Consider the following 22810-nt stretch of genomic DNA (forward strand, 5'->3'; position numbering starts at 1 on the left):
CCTATTATTCTTAAGTTTGGTTTTTTTATTGTGTCCCATATTTCCTGAATGTTTTGTGTTGAGAATTTGTTGGCTTTGCTGTTTTCTTTGATCTGTTCGTTTATTTTCTCTATGGTGTCCTCAGCATCTGAGATTCTTTCTTCTATCTCTTGTATTCTATTGATTATGCTTGTTTCTGTAGACTCTGCTCGTTGACCTAGGTTTTCCATATCCGGCTGGTCCTCAGTTTGTATTTTCTTCCTTGCCTTCATTTCAGTTTTCAATTCTTGAACTGTTTCCATTACCTGTTTGATCGTTTTATCTTGGTTTCCCAGGGTATCATGTACATATTTACTCATTTCTTCAAACTTTTTGTTATACTTCTCATCCATTTCTATAAGGGCATTTTTTACATGTTGTTTAAGGGACTCTATTGCGTTCATAAAGTCAATTTTTTCCACTTCTTCTGTGTTAGGTTGTTCAAATACTTCTGTTGTAAGATCCTTGGGTTCTGGTGTTTTCATGTTTTTCAGATTATTGGGTGAGTTCTTGCCTTGGCGTCTGCCCATCTCCTCCTATTAATCCTATCTAATGGGTCTTATAAAAACCGGATCAGGTTTCCCTGCTGGCCCAGGGCTCCACTTACAAAATGCCCTCGCTCTGTTTCCTGGTTCCTGCCGCTGGCCAAGAACCCTCTCACCCCTCCGAAGGGTCTTCAGGACAGGACCAGGCTCCCTGTTTGCCAGTGACCTGGCCAACCAAAGGCCTACCTCTTTGATTTGATTGTAGTAGGGCGATCTGCTCTCCTTATTGCATGCCTGACCCTGCAGCTTGCGTCTGCTGCCGCGCTGGTCTCCCAAAGCCTCTTCCTGAATGCGGTGTCGCTCCGCCGCGTCTGGCGTCGCCGCTCCGCCGCGTCTGGCCTAATTTAAGCTTCTATATTCATTTCTGTTTAAAGCTTTATTAACTACAAATCCTAGAAATATCCAGTTAGCTTTCTGCTTGATAAGAATCTTCACTTTTAAACTTTTAAACTTTTACTTTGCCTCCAACAACTAAGAAAATATAATTAAAATTATTTATACCCCATAGGTGAAATGTCATCATTGTTGTCCATGTTTAACTTGCCTGATGACCCTTTATGAAATTACTTCAAACACTTTTTTTATTTCCACTTAGATGTTGGTTCCTTTATTGTTGTTCCACCCAAATACATTTAATTTTTAGCTTTTTAAGATCATTATATTATAAAGATTCATTAAATATCAATAATCTTAAATTGAACCCAATCTAAGCCAAACCAATCCAGTCCAGCCCAACCCAAATCAAACCAGGGATGGGAGATAGGTCAGTCGGAAAAGTGCTTGCCATGAAAGAATGAGAACCTGAATTTGATCCCCAACAACCAGGTGAAAAACAAGATGTAGTGGTGCTTATTTATAATCTTGGTGCTGAGGAGGCAGAGACAGGTGGATATTTCAGGTTTACTGGGCAGCTAATCTAGTAGAATTGACAAGCCCCATGATCCAGTGACAGACACTATCTCAAAAAAAATGTGAATGGAACTTCTGAGGAATTTCACCTGAGAGTTACCTCTGGCCTTCATACTCACCATTTCTGTGTATGGGTTGGGTGGAAGATTTTTGTATCAGAATCCTGGAATGCTGAATAGTACTAAAAGTAGTGCTATGCATGCCTGCAATGCAAGAGTACTTTAAGGAACTCCCCCACACCGATGCCAGGAATGGTGTGATAATGTAGACAGAAGAGTACTCAATTATGCTCTGATACAATATAATTTGATTTTAGCATGTATAAACTCTGGAGCCTCGTAAGTTTTACCAACTGCAGAATAATTAGAGTTGAGAAATCACTCCTTGTAGAATGTTGATCCTGTTCTGTTGTAGGGCAGGACTATGTCATCAGTTAAGTCACTATGAGTCAGAGATTCAAGATTTGGGCTGTATCATGCATATCTTCACTCCAGTTTTGAGGATAGTCAGGTAATTCCTACATATGTAGATTATTACAAAGTCAAATTGCAGCCTGAGACTAACATCCAGCAGTAGGCAATTGCTATTTTAATCACTGTGTCATGGAATCTTTGCTTTGGGGAAACCCAAATCAAACATGGAGGGAGGGAGGGACAGAGGAAAGGAAAAGGGAGGGAAGAAGAGAAAGAGATAGGGGGGAAGGAGAGAGGGAGGGAGGGAGAGTGGGGAGAAGACCAGACCATAAAGTCAAGAGAATGCCTCTCATTTCTAATGGATTCTAATTCTGATTTCTGTGATTCTAGGTTCTCAGAAACTGTGCTTTAAAACATGGCAGTTACAAGTAACATAACAGAAATAATTTTTCTGGGATTTTCACAGAGTCAGCATGTACAGAAGGTTATTTTTGTGATGTTTCTCCTGATGTATATAGCCATTGTGCTGGGCAACGGCCTCATTGTGGTGACTGTTATGGCCAGCAAAAGGCTCTCTTCCCCTATGTATTTCTTCCTCAGCTACTTGTCATTGGTAGAGCTCTGTTACTGTTCTGTCACAGCCCCCAAGCTCATCTTTGACTCTTTGCTCAAGAGGAAAGTCATTTCCCTTTAGGGCTGCATCACACAGATATTTTTCCTCCATTTCTTTGGTGGCACTGAAATCTTTCTTTTGACAGTGATGGCCTATGACCGCTACGTGGCCATCTGCAAGCCTTTGCACTATGTCACCATCATGAATCGAAGAGTGTGTGGTCTCCTGGTAGGGGCAGCATGGAGTGGGGGCTTGTTGCATTCTGCGGGACAAGCGTTCCTCATTTTCCAACTGCCCTTTTGTGGTCCCAACATCATTGACCACTACTTCTGTGACGTCCACCCAGTGTTGAAGTTGGCTTGCTCAGACACCTTCCTCATTAGCCTGCTAGTCATCATCAATGGTGGCTCCATCTCAGTGATCAGCTTTGCAGTGCTTCTGGCTTCTTATGTGGTCATCCTGCATTCCCTGAGGAGCCACATGGCAGAAGGATGGCGTAGGGCACTGTCTACCTGTGCCTCTCACCTTGCTGTGGTGGGTCTGTTCTTCATACCCTGTTCTTTTGTCTATATGAGACCCTGCATCACCTTCCCTGTGGACAAGATCGTGGCTGTGTTTTATACAGTTGTCACACCTCTCTTGAACCCCATTATTTACTCTTTCAGGAACTCTGAGGTAAAAAATGCCATGAAGAGACTTGCATGGAGGAAGATGACTTGGGAAGAAAAGTAGAAAATTTGGGCAAAACAGGGACAGTAGATGGGAAGTTGGGGATAGCTCAGGTCTCCCTAGATCTTTGCCTTGTTTGACAGTGGCCTTATTGAAATTTCCATTTCCTCATATTTATGTCAATAGAAAAACAGTGAAGATATCTAGAATGGAGTAAGAGGGATATTCTAGTGCCAGAATGGCCTTGAGGTAGATTGGCAAGTCTGGAAAAGTGAACTTCTTCAGTATCCCAAGTAAGTCTGGGAAGTTTGAGGAAGGAGACAAAGAAAGAGGAAAATGAAGAGCCAGTGTTCATAGTTTTGTTCTCTGATGTGTCTCAAGTATCTAGAACATTTCTTGGCACTTTGTTGGTATTCCATTAATATTAACTGTTCAAATGAGTGAATGAATATATACTAGTTATGGAAAATGAAAACAATGAAAGCAACTAAAATATGTTACAGAAATATATTTTCTTATCTTGGAACTTAGAAGTTGTGTAGTAACACAATACAAACAGAATTCAAAACTCTGAGAAAATAACAAAGCTATTGTAAATGCATGAATATATGAAAGAATAAACAAATGTCATAGATTCAAAGTAACTGTAAATAAATATAATATAATTATATTATATTATATTCACCAAAACTATTCAGAATCATATCAAATGCTTCCATGCACCTTGACTATTGTAGTGATAAAATGTGTGTGTATGTGTCTGTGTGTGTGAGAGAGAGAGAGACAGAGACAAAGATAGAGAAAAAGAGAGACAGAGAGAGAGAGAGACAGAAAACATGAATCCTTGACCCAAAGGCTGAGTTTCTTCTGGGTATATGAATCAATAACTGAAAATCAGGAAAAAAAAAATTTTCTTTTTTTTTATTGAGAAAATGAGAAAAAAAAGTTTCCACCTCCTCCCAGCCTCCCATTTCCCTCCCCCTCCTCCCACTCCTTTCCCCCTCCCTCTCCAGTCCAAAGAGCAGTCAGGGTTCCCTGTCCTGTGTTAAGTCCTAGGTCCTCCCCCTCCGTCCATATCTAGGAAGGTGAACATCCAAACTGGGTAGGCTCCCACAAAGCCAGCACATTACATAGGATCTAAACCCCTTGCCATTGTCCTTGGCGTCTCATCAGCTCTCATTGTTCGCCATGTTCAGAGAGTCCAGTTTTATCCCATGCTTTTTCAGTCACAGTCCAGCTGGCCTTGGTGAGCTCCCAGTAGATCAGCTCCACTGTCTCAGTGGGTGGGTGCACCCCTCGTGGTCCTGACTTCTTTGCTCATGTTCTCCCTCCTTCTGCTCCTCATTGGGACTTTGGGAGCTCAGTCCAGTGCTCCAGTGTGGGTCTCTGTCTCTATCTCCATCCATCACCAGATGAAGGTTCTATGATGACATGCAAGATATTCGTCAGTATTGCTATAGGCTAGGGTCGTTTCAGGTTCCCTATCCTCAGCTGCCCAAGGAACTAACTGGGGACCTCGGCTTGGGCTCCTGGGAGCCACTCTAGGTTCAAGTCTCTTGCCAACCCTAAGGTGGCTCCCTTAACTAAGAATTGTGCTTCCGTGCTCCCCTATCCAACCTTCCTTTATCCCAATCCTCCTTTTTCTCCAAGTTCTCCCTTCCTCCCCTTCTCCCTTTTCTCTCCCCATCTCCCCTTACCCCCATCCCACCCCACCCCCAAGATCTCAATTTTCTCCCCGGCAACTTTGTCTACTTCCCATAGCCAAGAGGATAGCTATATGTTTTTCCTTTGGTTCACCTTCTTACTTAGCTTCTTTAGGATCACCAATTGTAGGCTCCGTGTCCCTTATTTATGGCTAGAAACCAATTATGAGTGAGTACATCCCAGATGAATATAGGAAAAAAAATTTAAGAGTGCATCAGTACCTGGGGTAGTAGAATTATTGTAGGTCCAATGTCAAGGGCAGGTTGGTAGAAGGTTGAGACAAAGCAACTGAAATCCTACATTAACAGCACCTAAGTACTGCTTTTGAAAATTATTTCCCCTTTCATCTCCTCTCTTCCAACCATTCTATGTAGCATCCTACCCCACTCCATGTAAAATTTATGTCCTCTTTTTCTTTAATATATATGTATATATATACATATATATGTGTGTGTATTTTAAAATAAATAAATACAGCCCATTCCGCCTATATAAATGTTAATTGTATTTATATGTTTTCAGGGCTGACCATTTGGTTTTGGATAACAAGTTGGTGTGCTCTTCCTGAGCAAAGACTATTTCTCCCACTCTCAGCATTCCTTAGTTGCCTGCAGTTCTTTGTCTAGGGTTGAAGCCTAGTAAGCTTTCCCTCTTCCATGCTGGCATGTCCATTGGTGTCATTTTTGTTCAGCTTTGTTTAGGCAGCCATGAAGGGTAAGACTTGATGGTTGTAATTTTTGACATTTCTAGGAGACAACCTCATAACAAACTCCCTGCTTCTCTGACTCTTATAGGTTCCCTCTTCTACAATGATCTCTGAGCCTTAGGTACAGGAGTTGTGTTGCAGTTGTGCCTATGATCTACCTAGCAATGTGTTCTTTGCTATTTTGGTCATAACATAAATGAGTTGTGTCTCACGAAGTAGGTCTGAATGGTTTAAGAGATCCTTTTGCTATATACCTTTGCCAGCATGTGTATCACCATGACATCTTTTGGTAGTTTCAGGCATTCATGCAATGTACATTCTTAGTTTACCTGAGAGGCTACAATAAGAATACTGGTTTGAAATAGCTCAACCACAAATATTTGTTTCTTATTGTTTTGCCAGCTCAAAGTGAAGGCAGCAGAAAAGTAGGTGTCTCTTCAGGACTTGTTTCAAGACACAAGGATACAAGTTGAATTATTTGCCCAAAGAGAAAAGCTAGGAATAGAGATCTGGGTGAGAATGAACCCACAGGCATCTAAGACTGGGCACTGAACTTTTTTTGGATGGTAAAGTGTGACTTTGCAAAGCTGGAAAATCTGGGGTCACAAGTTCTTTCAGACTTTGTCCACTTCTCTATATTATCACACCTGGGCTATGGCCAAGACAGGGCCTCAAAGGCCTATCGTGCTTAAATTGCTGGTTTAGTGCCAACTTTTTCCAGCTTGGGAGGTGGAAGAGACTGTTTTCTTTTAAGAGTTGGGTCTTCATTTCAGACACCTAGGAAAGACATCTTCAACTTACTCTGGTTTTCAGAACAGGAATGAAAACAGAGTGACATTGCTCCTCTTCTGGTTGATCATCTATTAGTGACTTAATCCAAGAAGTAAAACATTGGGCTTCAGGGCAGGATCTTTAGGGAGGAAGAACAGCCATATATTCCCCCAATTCTCTTCTTACTTCTGGCTTCAGAGAGCCAGAAAAACACAGTCCAGGGTGTAGGGCATCTGTAGCCAAGATGAGACTATGTTGTAACATGAAGCATGTTGGGAACTACTTTTATAGTCAGAGCCCAAAATTACAACTGAAACTTCAGAAAATTTCAAGCCTTCAGCACAAGGATAAAATTATTAGTTAAGACTTTCAATATTCACCACAAGTAAGTTTTTCTCTATTGCTGATAACTTTTTGCTTAGTTCTATTTTATGTTTGTTCTTATATTATAATGCAACAACATAATTGAAAATTGTGTGGTATATATGTGTTGAATTGTGTGTGTGTGTGTGTATGTGTGCATGTGCACACACATGAGTACATGTTCTTGTGAAAGGCAGAGGTTCATGTTAGAATTATTCCCAGTGTTAGAGTTGCAGATGTGTGCTGTTTATCTTTTAACATGGATGGCAAAGAGCTGGACTTAGGTCCTCATGCTTGCACTACAAGCGTTTTACTGATTGAGTTCACTCCCCAGCTCCCCTCTTTGGCTATTAAAATAACTCTAGGTTTACTTTTCTCTCTAAATTTTTAGTGAAGTTTCTGAAATTGTCTTTTATACTTGATATAAAGTTTAAATTTAGAAATGAGACAGACTAGTTAATAACAAGTAACAACTTAATTTTGTTTGGAAGGTTTTTGGTGGCCACAGTGTGCTCCTATATTTTCTTATGTGACCCTTCAAAACTGTCTGGGACAAGTGACTTGAAATGGCTACTTCATCATTCTGATTCAAATTTTTGACCTTTAAGAATCAAAACGGTTATGTAAGATTACCATTGTCTTGATCAGTGATCTCTAGAACAGTGGTTCTCAGTCTGTGTGTTGTAACTCCTTTGGGAGTTGCATATCAGATATCCTGCACACCGACGTTTGCATTATGATTCATAACAGTAGCAAAATCACAGTTATGAAATGGTAACAAAAATAATTTTATGGCTGGGTGTCATCACAACATGAGAAACTTAAACTTAGTAAAGGTTTGCAGCATTAGGAAGACTAAAAACCACTGCTCTACAGTAATAAAAATTACAGAATGAATGAATCTCTCTCTCTGTGTATACACACACACACACACACACACACACACACACACACACATATATATATATATATATACATAACTATACATACGTGCATATGTATCCAATTCTAATATCCCCATATATACATGGGATATTAGAATGGTTTACACACTGTGGTCCAGGTCGTCAACAATGACTGTGTGTTGATGGAAAGCCCAAGAATCCAGCAACTGTTCAGTCCACAAGGTTGGATATTTCAGTTGGTTTTAGTGTATGCTGGAATTCTGAAGAAGCTGGCTCTAAAATGCCAAGGAAGAAATAGACTTGCCAGTGAGAGCGAGAGTAAGCAGGCAAAGAGAGAGCAAGATTACCTCTTCTGTGTGGATCTTCCTGCCTCAAAAGATTTGGTTTAATCTTCTCACCTCAAAGATCCTGAGTAGAAGTAAGTTTACCCATTTTAAATGATTTAATTAAGAAATATAATCCCTTACAGCTGTGCACAGACATTTGGCTTCTAGCTAATTCCAGTTGTAGACAAGTTGACAAATAAAAAAAAAGCCATCCCAATCCTAAAAACCCTTTCCTTTATGGACTTTTAAGGGAAAAACTGGGACGTGATAACCTAAGTGGTTTCCTGAAGCTCAAACATGGATGAAATCCTTTTTCTTTTCTTTTTCTTTTTTTCGGTTTGTGAACAGGGTTGCTTAGACTATGATAGATTTCCAAGCCAGAAAAGAAAATAGTAAACTGTAACTTCTCACTGGATCTCTCTCCTTGTGGGAACTTTCTTTAATCCCAGATAGGCATTTAATGACTGCAACAGTCAATCAGGAGAAGGAAGACCAGACGATGTGGAAGGAATGCATTTGATTTTGTCACTTGCTATGTCAGGATGAAAAAGAATTTTGCTAAGAAGGTCTAAATTGCTTAATTTCTGCTTTTATTAAGTTTCCTAAATCTTTTGGTTTTTGTTTTCAGTCATTCAGCATCTATTTCATTACGAACCATTGGAGATCTGGCAATATAGATATTTTAATGCAAATAATTCCTTGTGTTTTAATGATCCACAGAATACAAAGAGCGAGAATGGAGATACACCTGACTACTAAAGGAGCATTGTGGCTTTATAATATAGGGTAAGAGATTAAATTTCTTACAGAGATGAATGGTATTGGCACCCAGTTTTAAAGAAATCTGCTAGAATAGAAAGGTTATATAAGGCCAGGGTCATTTCTCAAATACTGTATTTGGAAAATTATGACTGAGGATAACTTAGGGAGTTAGAGCAGTATGGGGTGACTGTAACACATGGCAGTGTTCAAGAATGGATGCTGAAGAATAATATGGGCACACCACCAACAAAAACAACAGCCTAGTGAGGGGGCCAGAATGCTGGAATTTTATTTCAATGGTAAAGAGAGCTTTAGGAAATTAAAATGGGTAATGATATGATTGGATGATTGACTAATGTCACTATGACTACCATGTTTACGGCTGAGCCAGAATTTGTCTGAGTGATAAGGTAGAAGAGAGTGCCTATGATATTACTGGAGCTTTAGCTCATTTCAAGAATTGACCTTCATCAAAAACTGAGGATGGTTGGTCCTTGGTAATGGTTTGTGGAATATTTTAGAATTAATACAAGAATAAATGACTGCATAATGAAGGTATTCTCTCTCTGTGTGCATGCACATGTGTGCTTGTTTGCATATGTATTAGTATGGTATATTCATACATGTATGTGTAGGTGTGTAGAGGCAAGAGGAGGATGCCAGGTGTGATATTCTACCAATCTCCACTTTATTCCCTTGAGGAAGATTTCTCACTGGTATCTTACCCTTCTCTGTCTTTCAAAACTATTCTAAGAAGAAATTTGCTTTATTTAAAATGAAAAAGTACCTGGTTGTATAAAGGTCTAAATATTCTATGGTTTCATTGACTTTCACCTAAACAGTGTGTACCAGAATATTTTATACTTATTATACCAAGTCTATACAGAGTAACCCTGTCTATAAAAAAAATAAAAACAGACCAACCAACCAAACAACCAACCAATCAAACAAACAAAACCCCATTAAAATAAAAAAATGAGAACTCAGGTGATGACCCAGCAGGAAAAGTGCTTCCTATGTGAGTGTGAGGACCATAACTCAGATTCCTATCACTTTAGTAAAAACTAGCAGATGTTGCCACAGCATGCCATATCATGCCACAGCATGCAGGAGGAAGAGAGTTCAGTATCATCAGGGCAAGTTGTCTAACTGGATTAGTTGACTCTGAAAGCTCTGGGTCCAAATGAGAGAGACTTTGTCTCAACATAAGATGGGGAGTGACTGAGAAAGACACCGACGTCAACCTCTGCACAGACAGGTGAACAACCATACATGCATGCATGCATCTCTCTCTCTCTCTCACACACACACACACACACACACACACACACACACACACACACACACACTAAAAAGAACTGTTTCTTACATGCCCCAAGCAAAAATTGCAGTAGTTGACAGGTATATATTTTACTTTACACTTATTTAAAATAACTATCTGGAAATAACTCAATTTACATTACTAACTGGTTTTAATAAGGGATCTAGAATTTAGATTAATTATCTTCCATAAAAACTGTTTTCCTCCAGCCCCCAATCTCTTGAAATGTTTCAAAGAGACAGTAGCTGAACTTCCCAGGTAAGTCTCTGGATGCAGCTGGGACTTCATGGATAATCCACGCAATATCACAGAATTTTTCATTCTGGGACTCTCCCAGAACCCCCGGGTGCAGGGGATGTTGTTTGTGATTTTTCTGTTTGTCTATTTGGTCTCTATTGGAGGCAACCTACTTATAATTATCACAATCATTTTCAGTCCCACCCTGGGCTCCCCTATGTATTTTTTCCTTTCATATTTGTCCTTTATTGATACTTGTTATTCCTCTTGTATGACACCCAAACTCATTGCTGACTCCCTGCATGAGGGAAGAGCCATCTCTTTTGAGGGCTGCTTGGCCCACTTCTTTGTGGCTCATTTATTGGGAGGAACTGAAATCATTCTGCTCACAGTGATGGCCTTTGACCGCTATGTAGCCATCTGCAAGCCCCTGCACTATACCACCACCATGACCAAGCACCTCTGTGGTGTGCTGGTGGCAGTGGCTTGGCTGGGTGGTTTCCTGCATTCATTGGTTCAGCTCTTTCTGGTTCTTCAGTTGCCCTTCTGTGGACCCAATGTAATCAATCACTTTGTGTGTGATTTGTACCCTTTACTGGAACTGGCCTGCACCAATACACATGTCATTGGCCTGCTGGTGGTGGCCAACAGTGGTGTGATCTGCCTGCTGAACTTCCTCATGCTGGCAGCCTCGTACATTGTCATCTTGCGCTCCTTGAGGTCCCACAGTGCAGAGGGTAGACGGAAAGCTCTGTCTACCTGTGGGGCCCACTTCACCGTTGTTGCTTTGTTCTTTGTGCCCTGTATATTTATTTACATGAGGCCATCATCTACTCTGTCCATAGACAAAATCGTAGCTGTTTTTTATTGTATTTTGACACCCATGTTTAACCCCCTCATTTACACTCTGAGAAATGCAGAAGTGAAAAATGCCATGAAGAATCTCTGGAGAAAATGAGAAATTTTAAGTGGAGAACACAAGTTATAGTGGGGAAATAAATCATTGATATAAGAATTCATATTTTGTATGGGATCTAAGAGCAACTGTCAAAATTTCAGGATAAAACTGCAAGAATGCACGCAGGTGCTAGCTACTTATCCCAAAATTCTGACAATTACTCAGGTCCTATAAAAAATATGAATTCTGTATTCCTACCCACAGCTAGGGTCTGTGTTCAAGTTCATGGCCCATGTTGCCACTAGGGCCCATGTAGAAGTCCAGAGTCTGGGTTCCAACCTGTGGTGCTGTTGGAGTCTGGGAATCATGCTACAGTCAGGGCCACACAGATTTGTGTGGCCTATAATTCCCTGTGGTCATCTGGCTGCTGCCGAGGGTCATGTCTGGGTCCATGGCCCAATAGCAGCCAATGTCTAAGTTGATGCCCTTGGCTTCTGTTTTCCCCAAGGGTCATGTGGGATTCCTGAGGTCAGGTTAGTCACCTGAATCCATGTTGCTGTCCAAGGACCATGCTACATCCGGGGCCATATAGATCTGAGTGGCACATACCCAATGTCATGGTGACTCCATGCCAGAGTTGTGGCTGGTGGGGGATGTCTAGGTTTGTGGTTCTCTCTAGCCAGGATCTGGGTTGATATCCAAGGCTCCTGTGACCATTGAAGGCCATGAAGATGCTTGACGTCTGGGGCCATGCTAGCGTCTGAGGGCCATACTGCTGCTGGGGCCATGTCAAACTGCCACAGGGGCCATGGTGAGATTCAGATCTAGCCACTGCCAAGGACCATGTCTGGGTCCACGGTCCCAATGTAGTTGCTACACTGCTGAGGTCTTTGTGAAATCCAAGGTCCACGTTGCCACCAAAGATCATATGGAAGCTCAGGGTTGGGGCTGCAACCTGTGGCCTTGTTGGTAGCTGGGGATCACACTGCTGCCAAAGACATCCTGATCTTAGTGGCCTGTCCTTCCACCTGGAGCCAAGATATTGTCCAGGCCCAGGTTGCAGCCCAGAGGGCCATGTTTTGGTCCATGGTTCAGCAGCAACTGGGATCTGTGTTTGTGTCTGTGGCCTGTGTCACCTCAGGTGGGGTCATAGGAACCATGCATCATGGAATCAGAGGACCATGTTGAGCCATCCCCACCCTTTGCTGGATCTGGGAAAGCTGAGCCTGCCTCTTGATGGACACTGTAGCAAGAAAGCTGGTGTTGACCCTCATAGGAGATCTGGCCCCTGCACTCAGGAGAGATGACTCCACCCCTCACCACAGGCAAGGGAGAACTGACCCTAATGATATGGGTGTAGGAGAGCTGTCTCCAACGCTGGCCTGACTTGGGAGGCCCTGAGGGCCTGGACTGACCAGCTCAGTTATAGATTAGGCCCACAGCTGGACCTGGGGCTGGCCCACTCTAACATCTACCCAATTTGGGACCTGCTGGAGCTTGTGAAAGGACTGGTCCTGTGGAAAAATACCTGAAGAATCTCTATGACTCGGAGCAGCTGTGGGATAACCCGGAGTTCCAGTGAGAACCCAGTGACGACGGTGTGCCAGACACCAGAGGCCTTGAACCAGATCAGTGATTCATTGCAATGAAGATTTGCAAGTAAAGCTGATTGGACAAAAGTGTACACTGTGTGACTCACCATGGCTCCCAAAGCTACCACCGCCAATGAAGAAGTGTTAGAGAGATGAGAAAGATGAAGTACTGAAGAGGGTTCTTTTTGTCTGTGTGTTTGGTTTGGTTCGACTTTTAAAGATTTGGGGAGATTGCTGTAGGGGTGAGGGGAGGATATGGGGGTACTGGGAGGTGAGTGGAATTAGGGTACATGATATGAAATTCCCAAAGAATCAATAAAGAAATTATTTTAAATTAAAAATCAAAAAAATTGCATGAATATGTAAATGTATGCCTATATCCATACTCACGATTATCAGATTAAATGATTATACCACAGCTCAGTTCCTTTTTAAGAGTTCACCCTAAACTGAAGAATATGGAGGGGCAATCTTTGTCTTCCTCACCTGTGTTTAAGAGGGATCTCCCACAGCCTGAGATACTTAGTGTCTGTGATGAGCAGAGTGGTTTTTGTTGAGGATTAGTAACCTGTTTCTCCACGCTGGATGATGCACTTGCATCCTTTAGTCTCTGATACTTCAACCTGCATGCTGCGCATCTCTAACATCTTGGGGTCTCCAAAGCGATCCAGGCTTCAATTTCACAGCTTCATGAAACGACCTCTCTAGGCCTCTGTTCAAGGACACCCTGCCACATTCCTGGCTTCAGCAGCTTTCCTTAGGCATAGAGGCAAATTTCATGACTTGTTTCTTTTATCTTTGACTCTAAAGCCAGAACCACATGGACAAATATGCCAAGTTTTGCTGCTTGCTGGGGCTGGAATATAATCTCCTCATTCAATTACATCTTCACCAGTTTTCTGTCCTTCATTGCCTAAGCTTGCCTGTGCTGAAACTAGCTCTGTAGACTAGGCTGACCTTCAGTTTCTGAAATATCCAAACTTTGATTCCTTTATGGCACTTTGTGAACTCACTCTCTAGATACTAGAAAGATGCTGGGCATCTTAAGAAGCAGGAGAGAAGTTTCTTCCTTAAGAGACCAAACTGTATTCACAGGGATTAATTAAAAGATGGTCTCCACATTGTCCCAACTTGTGACCTGAAGTTGTTTCTAATGCTGCTACAGTAGTTGATCCTGTGAGGGTGGGGTCATCACTCTCAGAGAGGCTGAGAGCATGTGGGGCTAAAAATCCCCCTGTCATAGTTCCATCTTAAAAATAACCCCTTTCAGTCAAAGGGGAAGAGTGTTCTCTGAGACTGTGTAGATGAAAACTCTTTGTATAAAGCAGGGTGACCAAGCCACTTAACCCTTCAGTGATGCCTGACTCCCTGGCCTTAAGCAGCACTGCCATTCTGACTTGACAAAGCTAGATGAAGCAGAAAGTTCAAGGTTATATGGACAGGGCACAACAGCAGAAAGACCTACTATCCAGTCATGCTTCTAATTCAAAACTCCTAAGCGACTTTGAAACAACTGCTCTCCTGAGTCTCAAAGCCACCAAGAGGATGAGATTTTGAAAGTTTTGTTCTTCATCAAATAAAAGGGAAGTGGTGATGAATGATTTCTTGGCTATTTGTAAATGAATGGCTGACCCATTTTTTATTTTACATTTACTTCAATAGTAGCAGGAAGTTTTCAGCTAAGACAAATTTCTTTAATTAATAACATCTGCTTTGTTGTTTTTTCTTTACTCATAACAATTGCTTTGTGTCATTATAAAAATAATTTAACTCTCATCTAAGATTAGAAGAAATATGAAATTATCAATTTGAGATCATATGTCTGGGCTATCCTGGAAGATCCTTTATGAACTTTTCCAGGTTCACTAGTCTATGATGTTGGGATATGAGAAAGTTGTGGAGCTCCTGTGGTGTGCACAGATCAAGTCAATGTAAGTTTTATATATTCTATTTTCGTTATAATTTAAATTTTACTTACTTAGACACAGGTTCTTGCTATGTAGTCCTTGCTTGCCTGGATCTCATTGGGTAGCTCAGGCATCCCTTGAACTCACAGCAATCTCCTGTCTCAGTATCTTGACTATGATAGTTATAGGCATGCATCACTAAGCCTGGCTTGATAATCTATTTTTAAAACAAAAAAAATCCAGAAAAAACCACAGGGGTAATTTTAGTAGAGGTTTTATTGTGTTACATGGAATAGGTAATCCAAACAGGAGAGTTTATTTATTTTTCGTTTTTGTTTTTTTAACTAGTTTTAAATGAATACTTTTCTCTACAGTCACAAAGATGAATCACAGAGATAAATGAACATGCTATTTTTATTTTGCTGCATATTAATTTACTATTCAGCAATATTTTATAAAATTCAGAGTGATTTTTTTACCCCTTTTTCTGTTTGAGAATAAAGATTAGGTACTTTTCACATTTCATGTATATAACTTTGAAATGCCAGAACTCTGTCTTTCTTGATTCCTTTAGTCACACTAAGAATTGTTCATGATATTGGATCATAGTAACAGTCACAGATATTATTTATTGAACATTGATCACATCCAGCTTCTTATAATCACACAGTATGCACTGCTTTCATGTCCTTTCTGAACATTTGGCTGTTCCAGATCTCTTTCATTTTAAAATGTTAGCCCTGCTTTGAATATTGATACACAATAATTGCAAGCAAGCTTGCTTTTATTTTATAGGTAAAAACACTGAGGCTTTGAAAAATTGTCCATTATCCATTAAGAACAATTGACAATGGCAGGATTCAAATATAGAGATATCAACCAACCAGTCCACAGTCCAGCCCACAGACACTGTGACAGGACTGCCTGGATGCAAGTCTTACATCTGCCACAAATTTTCTATTTGTATTACTCAAAACAAAACAAAACAAAATGAATCTCTAAAAGCTAGGGGAGATAGAGTGTAGTGAATGGGCTCAAGACAACCCACAGTTGTTGAATGCAGTGTCTTGTTTTCTTCCTGTACAAGGTGAGAACTTACTCTGTGGGCATGTTGTGAGGGTTAAATAATCTGATGTATGTAGTGCAGTTTGGAAAGATCTTGGGGAGGGCTAAGCTCATGCAGGTGTTTGCTCTGCCATTGCTGTCTGGGCTTCTGTCTAGAAAATTTGCCTTAAAGGGCAAGACAAGGCAAAAAAAAAAAGATTGTTTTTTAAATTTGCAGAAAAAAATGTGCTAATCAGAAAGGTCTCTTTTCACTGTTTATACTTTATTGCAAGGAGGTGAAAATTGTTTCTACAAATTTCAGGTCTGCCTTGTAGTCATTGTAGGGAATAGCAGACTTAACTAGGTGGATTTTAGTAAGGCGAGACAAGCAAAACCCAGAAGAATATAAAACATGGAAGCAGGGATAGTAAATTAGATTGGCTTCTTATATGCCATCCACAGCCTGGGATGGGTAAGCACAATAGTAAAAGAACAGAAGAGAAGAGTGGGGCATGCAAATCTCCACATTGGGTTTCTCGCCTGCTCCTCCTCCTCCTTCAGTATCAGCCAGCTTTACCATCAGACAGACTGACACAGAGGAAAGCAAGCATCCTTGAATAATCTTAGTGGAATGCTTTCGTTTGAAAGGAGTGGATTACCAGAGGTTGTCAGAGAGCTTAAATATTTTCTCAAATGCCATCAAATTGACCATGAAAATGGTCAGAGGTGCATCTCACTTGGAGCTAGAAAATTACTGGCTAAAAAGTTCATTCAAAGCTGTAACTAAAGAAACTGGGATAATGAGACATTATTTACAGCTAATAACTCGTGCCCAGTTAAGAAAAGGGCATATGCTAACATTTAATGAATAACAGAATAAATGTGTCTAAGGTTTTTAGAAAGACACATGTTAAGAGAAGAGTGGAGTATTCAAAACAAACATTGCAACATTCCCAACCCCTGGAGTTAATTCTCTCACATATGTTTATTTTTACTTCATAGGAGACACTGCAATTACACACTCAGTACCCGTGGAGTCAATGGAAATACCACACAATATTACAGAGTTTTTTATGCTGGGACTCTCCCAGAGGCCAGAGGTCCAAAGAACTCTCTTTGTGGTATTCTTGATTATCTACACAGTCACAGTTTGTGGCAACATGCTCATTGTGGTCACTATCACGTTCAGCTCTAACCTTGCTTCCCCCATGTATTTTTTCCTTTCCAATCTATCTTTTATCAACACCTGCTATTCCTCTTCTTTGGCCGCTAAACTCATTGCTGGTTCCTTGTATGAAGGGACAACTCTTTCTTATGAGGGCTGCTTGGCCCAGCTCTTTGGAGCTCATTTCCTTGGAGGTGTTGAGATCATTCTGCTCACAGTGATGGCCTTTGACCGCTATGTAGCCATCTGCAAGCCCCTGCACTACACCACCACCATGACCAAGCACCTCTGTGGTGTGCTGGTGGCAGTGGCTTGGCTGGGTGGTTTCCTGCATTCATTGGTTCAGCTCTTTCTGGTTCTTCAATTGCCCTTCTGTGGACCCAATGTAATCAATCACTTTGTGTGTGATTTGTACCCTTTACTGGAACTGGCCTGCACCAACACACATGTCATTGGCCTGCTGGTGGTGGCCAACAGTGGTGTGATCTGCCTGCTGAACTTCCTCATGCTGGCAGCCTCGTACATTGTCATCTTGCGCTCCTTGAGGTCCCACAGTGCAGAGGGTAGACGGAAAGCTCTGTCTACCTGTGGGGCCCACTTCACCGTTGTTGCTTTGTTCTTTGTGCCCTGTATATTTAGTTATATGCGTCCATCAACTACTTTACCTATAGACAAAAACATGGCAGTATTTTATGGTATTCTGACACCTATGTTGAATCCACTCATTTATACTCTGAGAAATGAAGAGGTGAAAGATGCCATGAGAAAGCTCTTCACACACTCAGAAATTTTAAGTACCTGAGTGCTAAGGAAGGTAATAGCAGGGACTCTATTTCTCTAAATGAAACAACTAAAGTTTGCTGTTTTCACTCCCAAATATCACCTTGTTACAGTTATCCATCCTATCATCATCATAGGCTTTAGGGCTTACAATCTTTTTGGCTGAAATTGCACAGTTTTATTATGGACTTGCTGTTTAAGATATATGACCTGGATTTTCATTATTGGTTTAGAAATAAAAAAAACTATGTCACCTGTTGTGGTCAATTGAATTTTCAAAGTTATCTAGTTTCAAAACTCAATCAGTTATTTTTGGGAAATTATAACCCATTATGACAGGGTTTTCTACTTTTTAAAGGTATTAAGTGTATATCTCAATAAACTTGGAAAATATGTGAAGACAATTTATGTTTCCCAGTGTTATTTCAACAAATGATCTAGACAAAACTTTTAACGCAGTTTCCAGACATACGAAAGCAGTATCATTGTCATTAAATGGCATGACAAGTTGGGTCTGTGTGATAATTGAGCTACAGAAAAGGAAGAAAAAGCACATATGAAAATCCTTGAGGCTTAGTCACATATAAAGAGTCTTGTGGGCATACCAGATCATATCCATCATCGTCCTTTGTGACATTGGCAATATTGCTTTCACACTAGTTCAGACAGGCCAAGAGCTAGGCTCTGGAGACAAGCCAGATTCTCCATCTTAGTTCCTATGCTTATTGCTGTAGTGATCATGAATAATCGACAAAAGTCCAAGTGAGATCGTGTCTTACTTACCTTGATATGTATGGTTTCTTCCACTTAGCATTATCTTTTTTCTGTCTACTCAAGCTGCAGTGAATGATAGTATTTTCTACTTTTTAAAAGTATTAATATATTTTATAGTTTATATATATTGTCAAAGATGCACAACTTCAGCATAAGACTAAAATATATGACAATGTCAGTGCTGCCAAGAACGAGGACTAGCAGCTATCTGACACTCTGTTAGTGACATAGTTGTATAGAAAGCCATTTGATGATATTTATCAAATACAGAAGTCAAGCTGTTTGATTTGCCTATAGGTATTTTTTTAACAAAAATCTCATGCATATACGTGCAGAATTACAAACAACCGTATTCACCACAGAACTGTCTTTTTTTTCTTTTGGTAATAAATAATAGATTTTGGGACAGGGGTGCTAGAGAGATGGCCCAAAGTTTAAAAGCACTGTTTTCTCATCCAGAGTTCCTGAGTTCAATTCCCAGAAACCACATGGTGACTCCTAACCATTATAATGAGATCTGGTGCCCTCTTCTGTCAAATAAGCATATATGCTGGCAGAACACTGTATTCATAATAAACAAATCTCAAAAAATAGACAAGACAACAATAACAAAATAACAACACATAAACAATCAAGTAGGGAATGTTTTAATAATATACACTAGATATGATGAGTTACTTTATAGTCATTCAAAGAAAATTAAATCAGGTCTATGTGCACCAACAGAGATGGTCTGGAAAGCAATATCGACTGAAAAAATAGGTTGAACACAGATATAATTAGTTATATTGGTATATGACTGTAATACCAGCACTTAGGAGTAGGGATAGGAGGATCTTAAGTTTGAGAGCATCCTGGTTACATAGCCAGACCTTGGTGAAATAAAAAACAGAAATAAGCTGGGTTGTGGTAGTACACAACTTTAGTCTCAGTACTCAGGAATCAGAGGTAGACAGATTCCTCAGTTCAAGGCCAGGCTGGTCTACAAAGAAAGTTTTAGGACAGCTAGTGCTACACAAAGACACCTTGTATTGAAAAACCAAAAAAAAAACACCCAGAAATAAAATGACAAACAAATGAACAAAGAAACAGTGTGTGTGTATGTGTGTGTATGTATATGTTATATACATGAATATATATGTGTATATGTGAACATGTATGCAGGTGTATATATGTATATTTATACATATATGTGTGTAGGTGTATTGTATGCATTATATGTTTATATGTATATAGATGTGTGTATGAATATGTATGTGCATCATACATGTATGTGTATATATATGTGTATGCTATAATATTAATATAAAAAATTATTGAGTATTGTGGTTTATGTTTGTGTATATCAAACATGATTGAAGAAATGCTATCAAATTCATCATATTTTCTTTATTCAAGACACAGAAAATACGAGATTTTTCCACATGCGAACGCATTTATATATGATTAATACAAATGCAAAAATAAAATTAAAGAGACCTGGTACTCGTGAGAATGTTGCCTTTCAACGCTCAGAAAATGATAATTGTCTTTTCTCTCAAAACAAGGCATTTTAATGCTTGACAAATTACTTGGAAGTTAAAAGCACTTACTTCTCTCACAACAGGACCTAGATTCAGTTACCAGCACCCAAATGGCAACTCATAGCTGCCTGTAACTCTGGTTCCCGGAGAATCTAAAGCCTTCTTCTGACCACTTTAGGCAACAGGCGTATATGTGGTACACATGCACACATTCAGACACTAACACATACACATAAAATAAAAAATAAATATTCAAAAAATCCAAGATACTCTGTTGCAAGTCTGCTCCCATTGCTAAGAATTTCCCGTGTCTCCACACATTGAAGCACGTCTGCACTCATGACACATCCTGTCTGAAGTTAGCCTTCCTGCGGATCTCTCTACATCTCACCACCATGACTTCTTTACTCTTCAACCATTTTTATTTTTTCTCTCTACTCTTCAATTACTGCTTCTTTGATATATAACACTAGATACAGCTAAAAAGTTTGTAAAGCCTCTGCTGGCCTAAAAGGTGGTGACTACACCCTGGGTGTAAAGTGTTCATTCTTCAGCTTAACAAAGCAGCCTAGGCATCTACACCTTCCTGATGCTGTTTCCTTGCCCCCAGATGAGCACTTGTGCTTAGGCTACGCCCAGTATAAGGAGAGACAATATGCAAGGAACAATAACTGATGTTAATTGGAGCTTGGTTCATGTTAGACAAGGAAATGAAAGACTACAGACTTGAAATAAAGTAAAAGTTCAGTTTTAAATTTTGTGGAAAACATGCCAAGAAATGGAAAGAGAATAGCAATGCTTGAAACTTTTATGTACAACAGTCTTGTGGGCTGGAAAAGTACTTAAAACAGTGTTTTCTTCATTTCCCCAAAATAGAATTTGGAATTTGAATGGAAATGAGAGTGAATACCTGTGTGTGTGTGTGTGTGTGTGTGTGTGTGTGTGTGTGTGTGTGTATGGGCAATAAGACACACACATTTACAAACACTGTTTCACAAACACAAGAAGACAAACAATGCATATTCTCACTAATATATCAAAGTCAAAGCACTTGATCTCACTGAGGTTGAGAGTAAAATAGTCACAGACACTGGGCTGGTTGGAAAAGAGGAAGAATAAGATGAAATTAGATAACAGGAACAAGACTACACTTATTTAGCAACAGTCGGTTCTAAATACAGTGGGTGACTATGCTCACAACAATTTGTCATGTATTTTATGAAGAACAACAGAGGAGTTAAAGAGTCTCAATGCAAGTGGATGACAAATAATTTTAACGGGGTTGATAAACTTGCTATTCTGATTTGAATACTGACTTTGTTTATTATATTGAAACCACATCATAAATATACATATTAATTATGCCAATTAAACTTTGAAGCAGAAGAAAATTAACTATCTTAAGTTTTATTAATTTAAGGAGAACAAATATCCAAGAAACAGCACTAGACATTGTTTTTAAAAACACAAATCACCAGGCTTATGGATCACCAGCTTTGCACATTTGACCCCAGAGCTTCTTCATAACCTTTTTGACCTCTTCATTTCTGAGGGTATAGATTAAAGGGTTCAACATAGGTGTCACCAGAGTACAAAATACAGTCACGGCTTTGTCAGTGGGGAAGGAAGTCATAGGTCTTAGGTACAGGTATGAACAAGGTACAAAGAATAAGACAACGACAGTTACATGAGAAGCACAGGTAGACAGGGCCTTGCGACGACCTTCTGAACTGTGATTCCTCAGGGAGTGAAGGATGACTATATAGGAAGCAACCAACATAGAGAAAATGAGCAAACAGAGTGACCCACTGTTGGCAGCAATCAGGGGCCCAAGAGTGTGAGTATCATTGCAAGCCAACTCGAGGAGTGGTATTAAATCACACATAAAGTGGTTGATGGTGTTGGGGCCACAGAATGGTAACTTGGCAATAAATAAAATCTGTATTCCTCCATGGATGAATCCCAAAGTTATAGCAGCTCCCACCAAGGAAACACACACAGAACGGTTCATGATGGTCATATAGTGCAAGGGCTTGCAGATGGCTACATAGCGATCATAAGCCATGGCAATCAGCAAGATGATTTCAGCTCCTGCAAAAAAATGCTCAGCAAAAAGCTGGGTCATGCAGCCATTGAATGATACAGTGCTCTTCTTAGAAATTAAGTCATAGATCATTTTGGGTGCTATGGAAGAAGAGTAGAAACCATCTATGATGGACAAGTAGGACAGAAAAAAGTACATGGGAGTAGAAAGGGGTGGACTGATGAAGATGGTGACTGAGATGAGCGTGTTACCTGCCAGTGTAATCACATAGATTACTAAGCACACAATAAATAAGAGTTTCTGCAGATCTGGGTCTTGAGTCAAGCCCAGGAGAATGAATTCTGTGACATTGCTCATGCTTTCCATCAGTTTACATAAGGCTCTGAGCATACGGTCACCTGAAAAGAAACCAGAGTGTGTCTCAGTGATGTTATTTTAAAAGAAACACTAAAATACTCCATCATCTCATTACCTCTGGTCCCTGAATCTGATGTAGCTGCACTTCTTCTTAACCCTGCCAATAGTATCACATCACATGCAGTAATAAAGAACAGAAGTAGTTTGCTTTATTTCTAATAAGTTTCCATGGAATAGTGACATAAATTACAAATACTGAAAGAATCCCTTTTCCTATTGGTTTGACTTGTCCAGCCTCAATATGAGTGCTTTTACCTTGTTTTATTGTATACTGTTTGTCCTGTTGACATTGTCTATTGGAGCTCTGCTCTTTTTCTGAAGAGGAAAATGAGGGGGAGTGGGTCTGGGAGTTAAGTGGGGAAGTGGTTCACGAGCTAGGAAGAGGAGGAGGAAGGAGAAAATGT

General features: G+C 40.1%; 3 protein-coding genes and 1 pseudogene across 3 annotated transcripts; 3 read left to right on the forward strand and 1 right to left on the reverse strand.

The window, feature by feature from the left end:
- Nucleotides 1–2300: 2300 nt before the first annotated feature.
- On the forward strand, nt 2301–3230 carry LOC142842315 (olfactory receptor 4X1-like; annotated as a pseudogene).
- Nucleotides 3231–10311: 7081 nt separating this feature from the next.
- On the forward strand, nt 10312–11220 carry LOC142842310 (olfactory receptor 4C3D-like). Its single transcript, XM_075959128.1, has one exon. The coding sequence runs from the start codon at nt 10312–10314 to the stop codon at nt 11218–11220; it is 909 nt and encodes a 302-aa protein (XP_075815243.1).
- Nucleotides 11221–15956: 4736 nt separating this feature from the next.
- On the reverse strand, nt 15957–22355 carry LOC142842308 (olfactory receptor 4C45-like). The gene is made up of 2 exons (XM_075959126.1): nt 21448–22355; nt 15957–15984 (listed from the first exon to the last, which is right to left on the reverse strand). Exons 1-2 carry the CDS (start codon nt 22353–22355, stop codon nt 15957–15959), a joined length of 936 nt encoding a protein of 311 aa, XP_075815241.1.
- On the forward strand, nt 16744–17670 carry LOC142842313 (olfactory receptor 4C3-like). The gene has a single exon (XM_075959130.1). It carries the CDS (start codon nt 16744–16746, stop codon nt 17668–17670), a length of 927 nt encoding a protein of 308 aa, XP_075815245.1.
- Nucleotides 22356–22810: the final 455 nt, after the last annotated feature.

Source organism: Microtus pennsylvanicus, unplaced genomic scaffold (assembly GCF_037038515.1).
Source record: "Microtus pennsylvanicus isolate mMicPen1 unplaced genomic scaffold, mMicPen1.hap1 Scaffold_53, whole genome shotgun sequence".
Lineage (NCBI taxonomy): Eukaryota > Metazoa > Chordata > Mammalia > Rodentia > Cricetidae > Microtus > Microtus pennsylvanicus.

Excerpts from the sequence above, each read along its gene's own strand:
- LOC142842310 (XM_075959128.1), top strand. The coding sequence starts at position 10,312 with ATGGATAATCCACGCAATATCACAGAATTTTTCATTCTGGGACTCTCC.
- LOC142842313 (XM_075959130.1), top strand. The coding sequence starts at position 16,744 with ATGGAAATACCACACAATATTACAGAGTTTTTTATGCTGGGACTCTCC.
- LOC142842308 (XM_075959126.1), bottom strand. The coding sequence starts at position 22,355 with ATGGAAAGCATGAGCAATGTCACAGAATTCATTCTCCTGGGCTTGACT. Across the intron at positions 15,985-21,447 it reads AAGAAGCTCTGGGGTCAAAT|TATAAACAGTGAAAAGAGAC; the intron begins GTGCAAAGCTGG and ends CTTGCAATAAAG.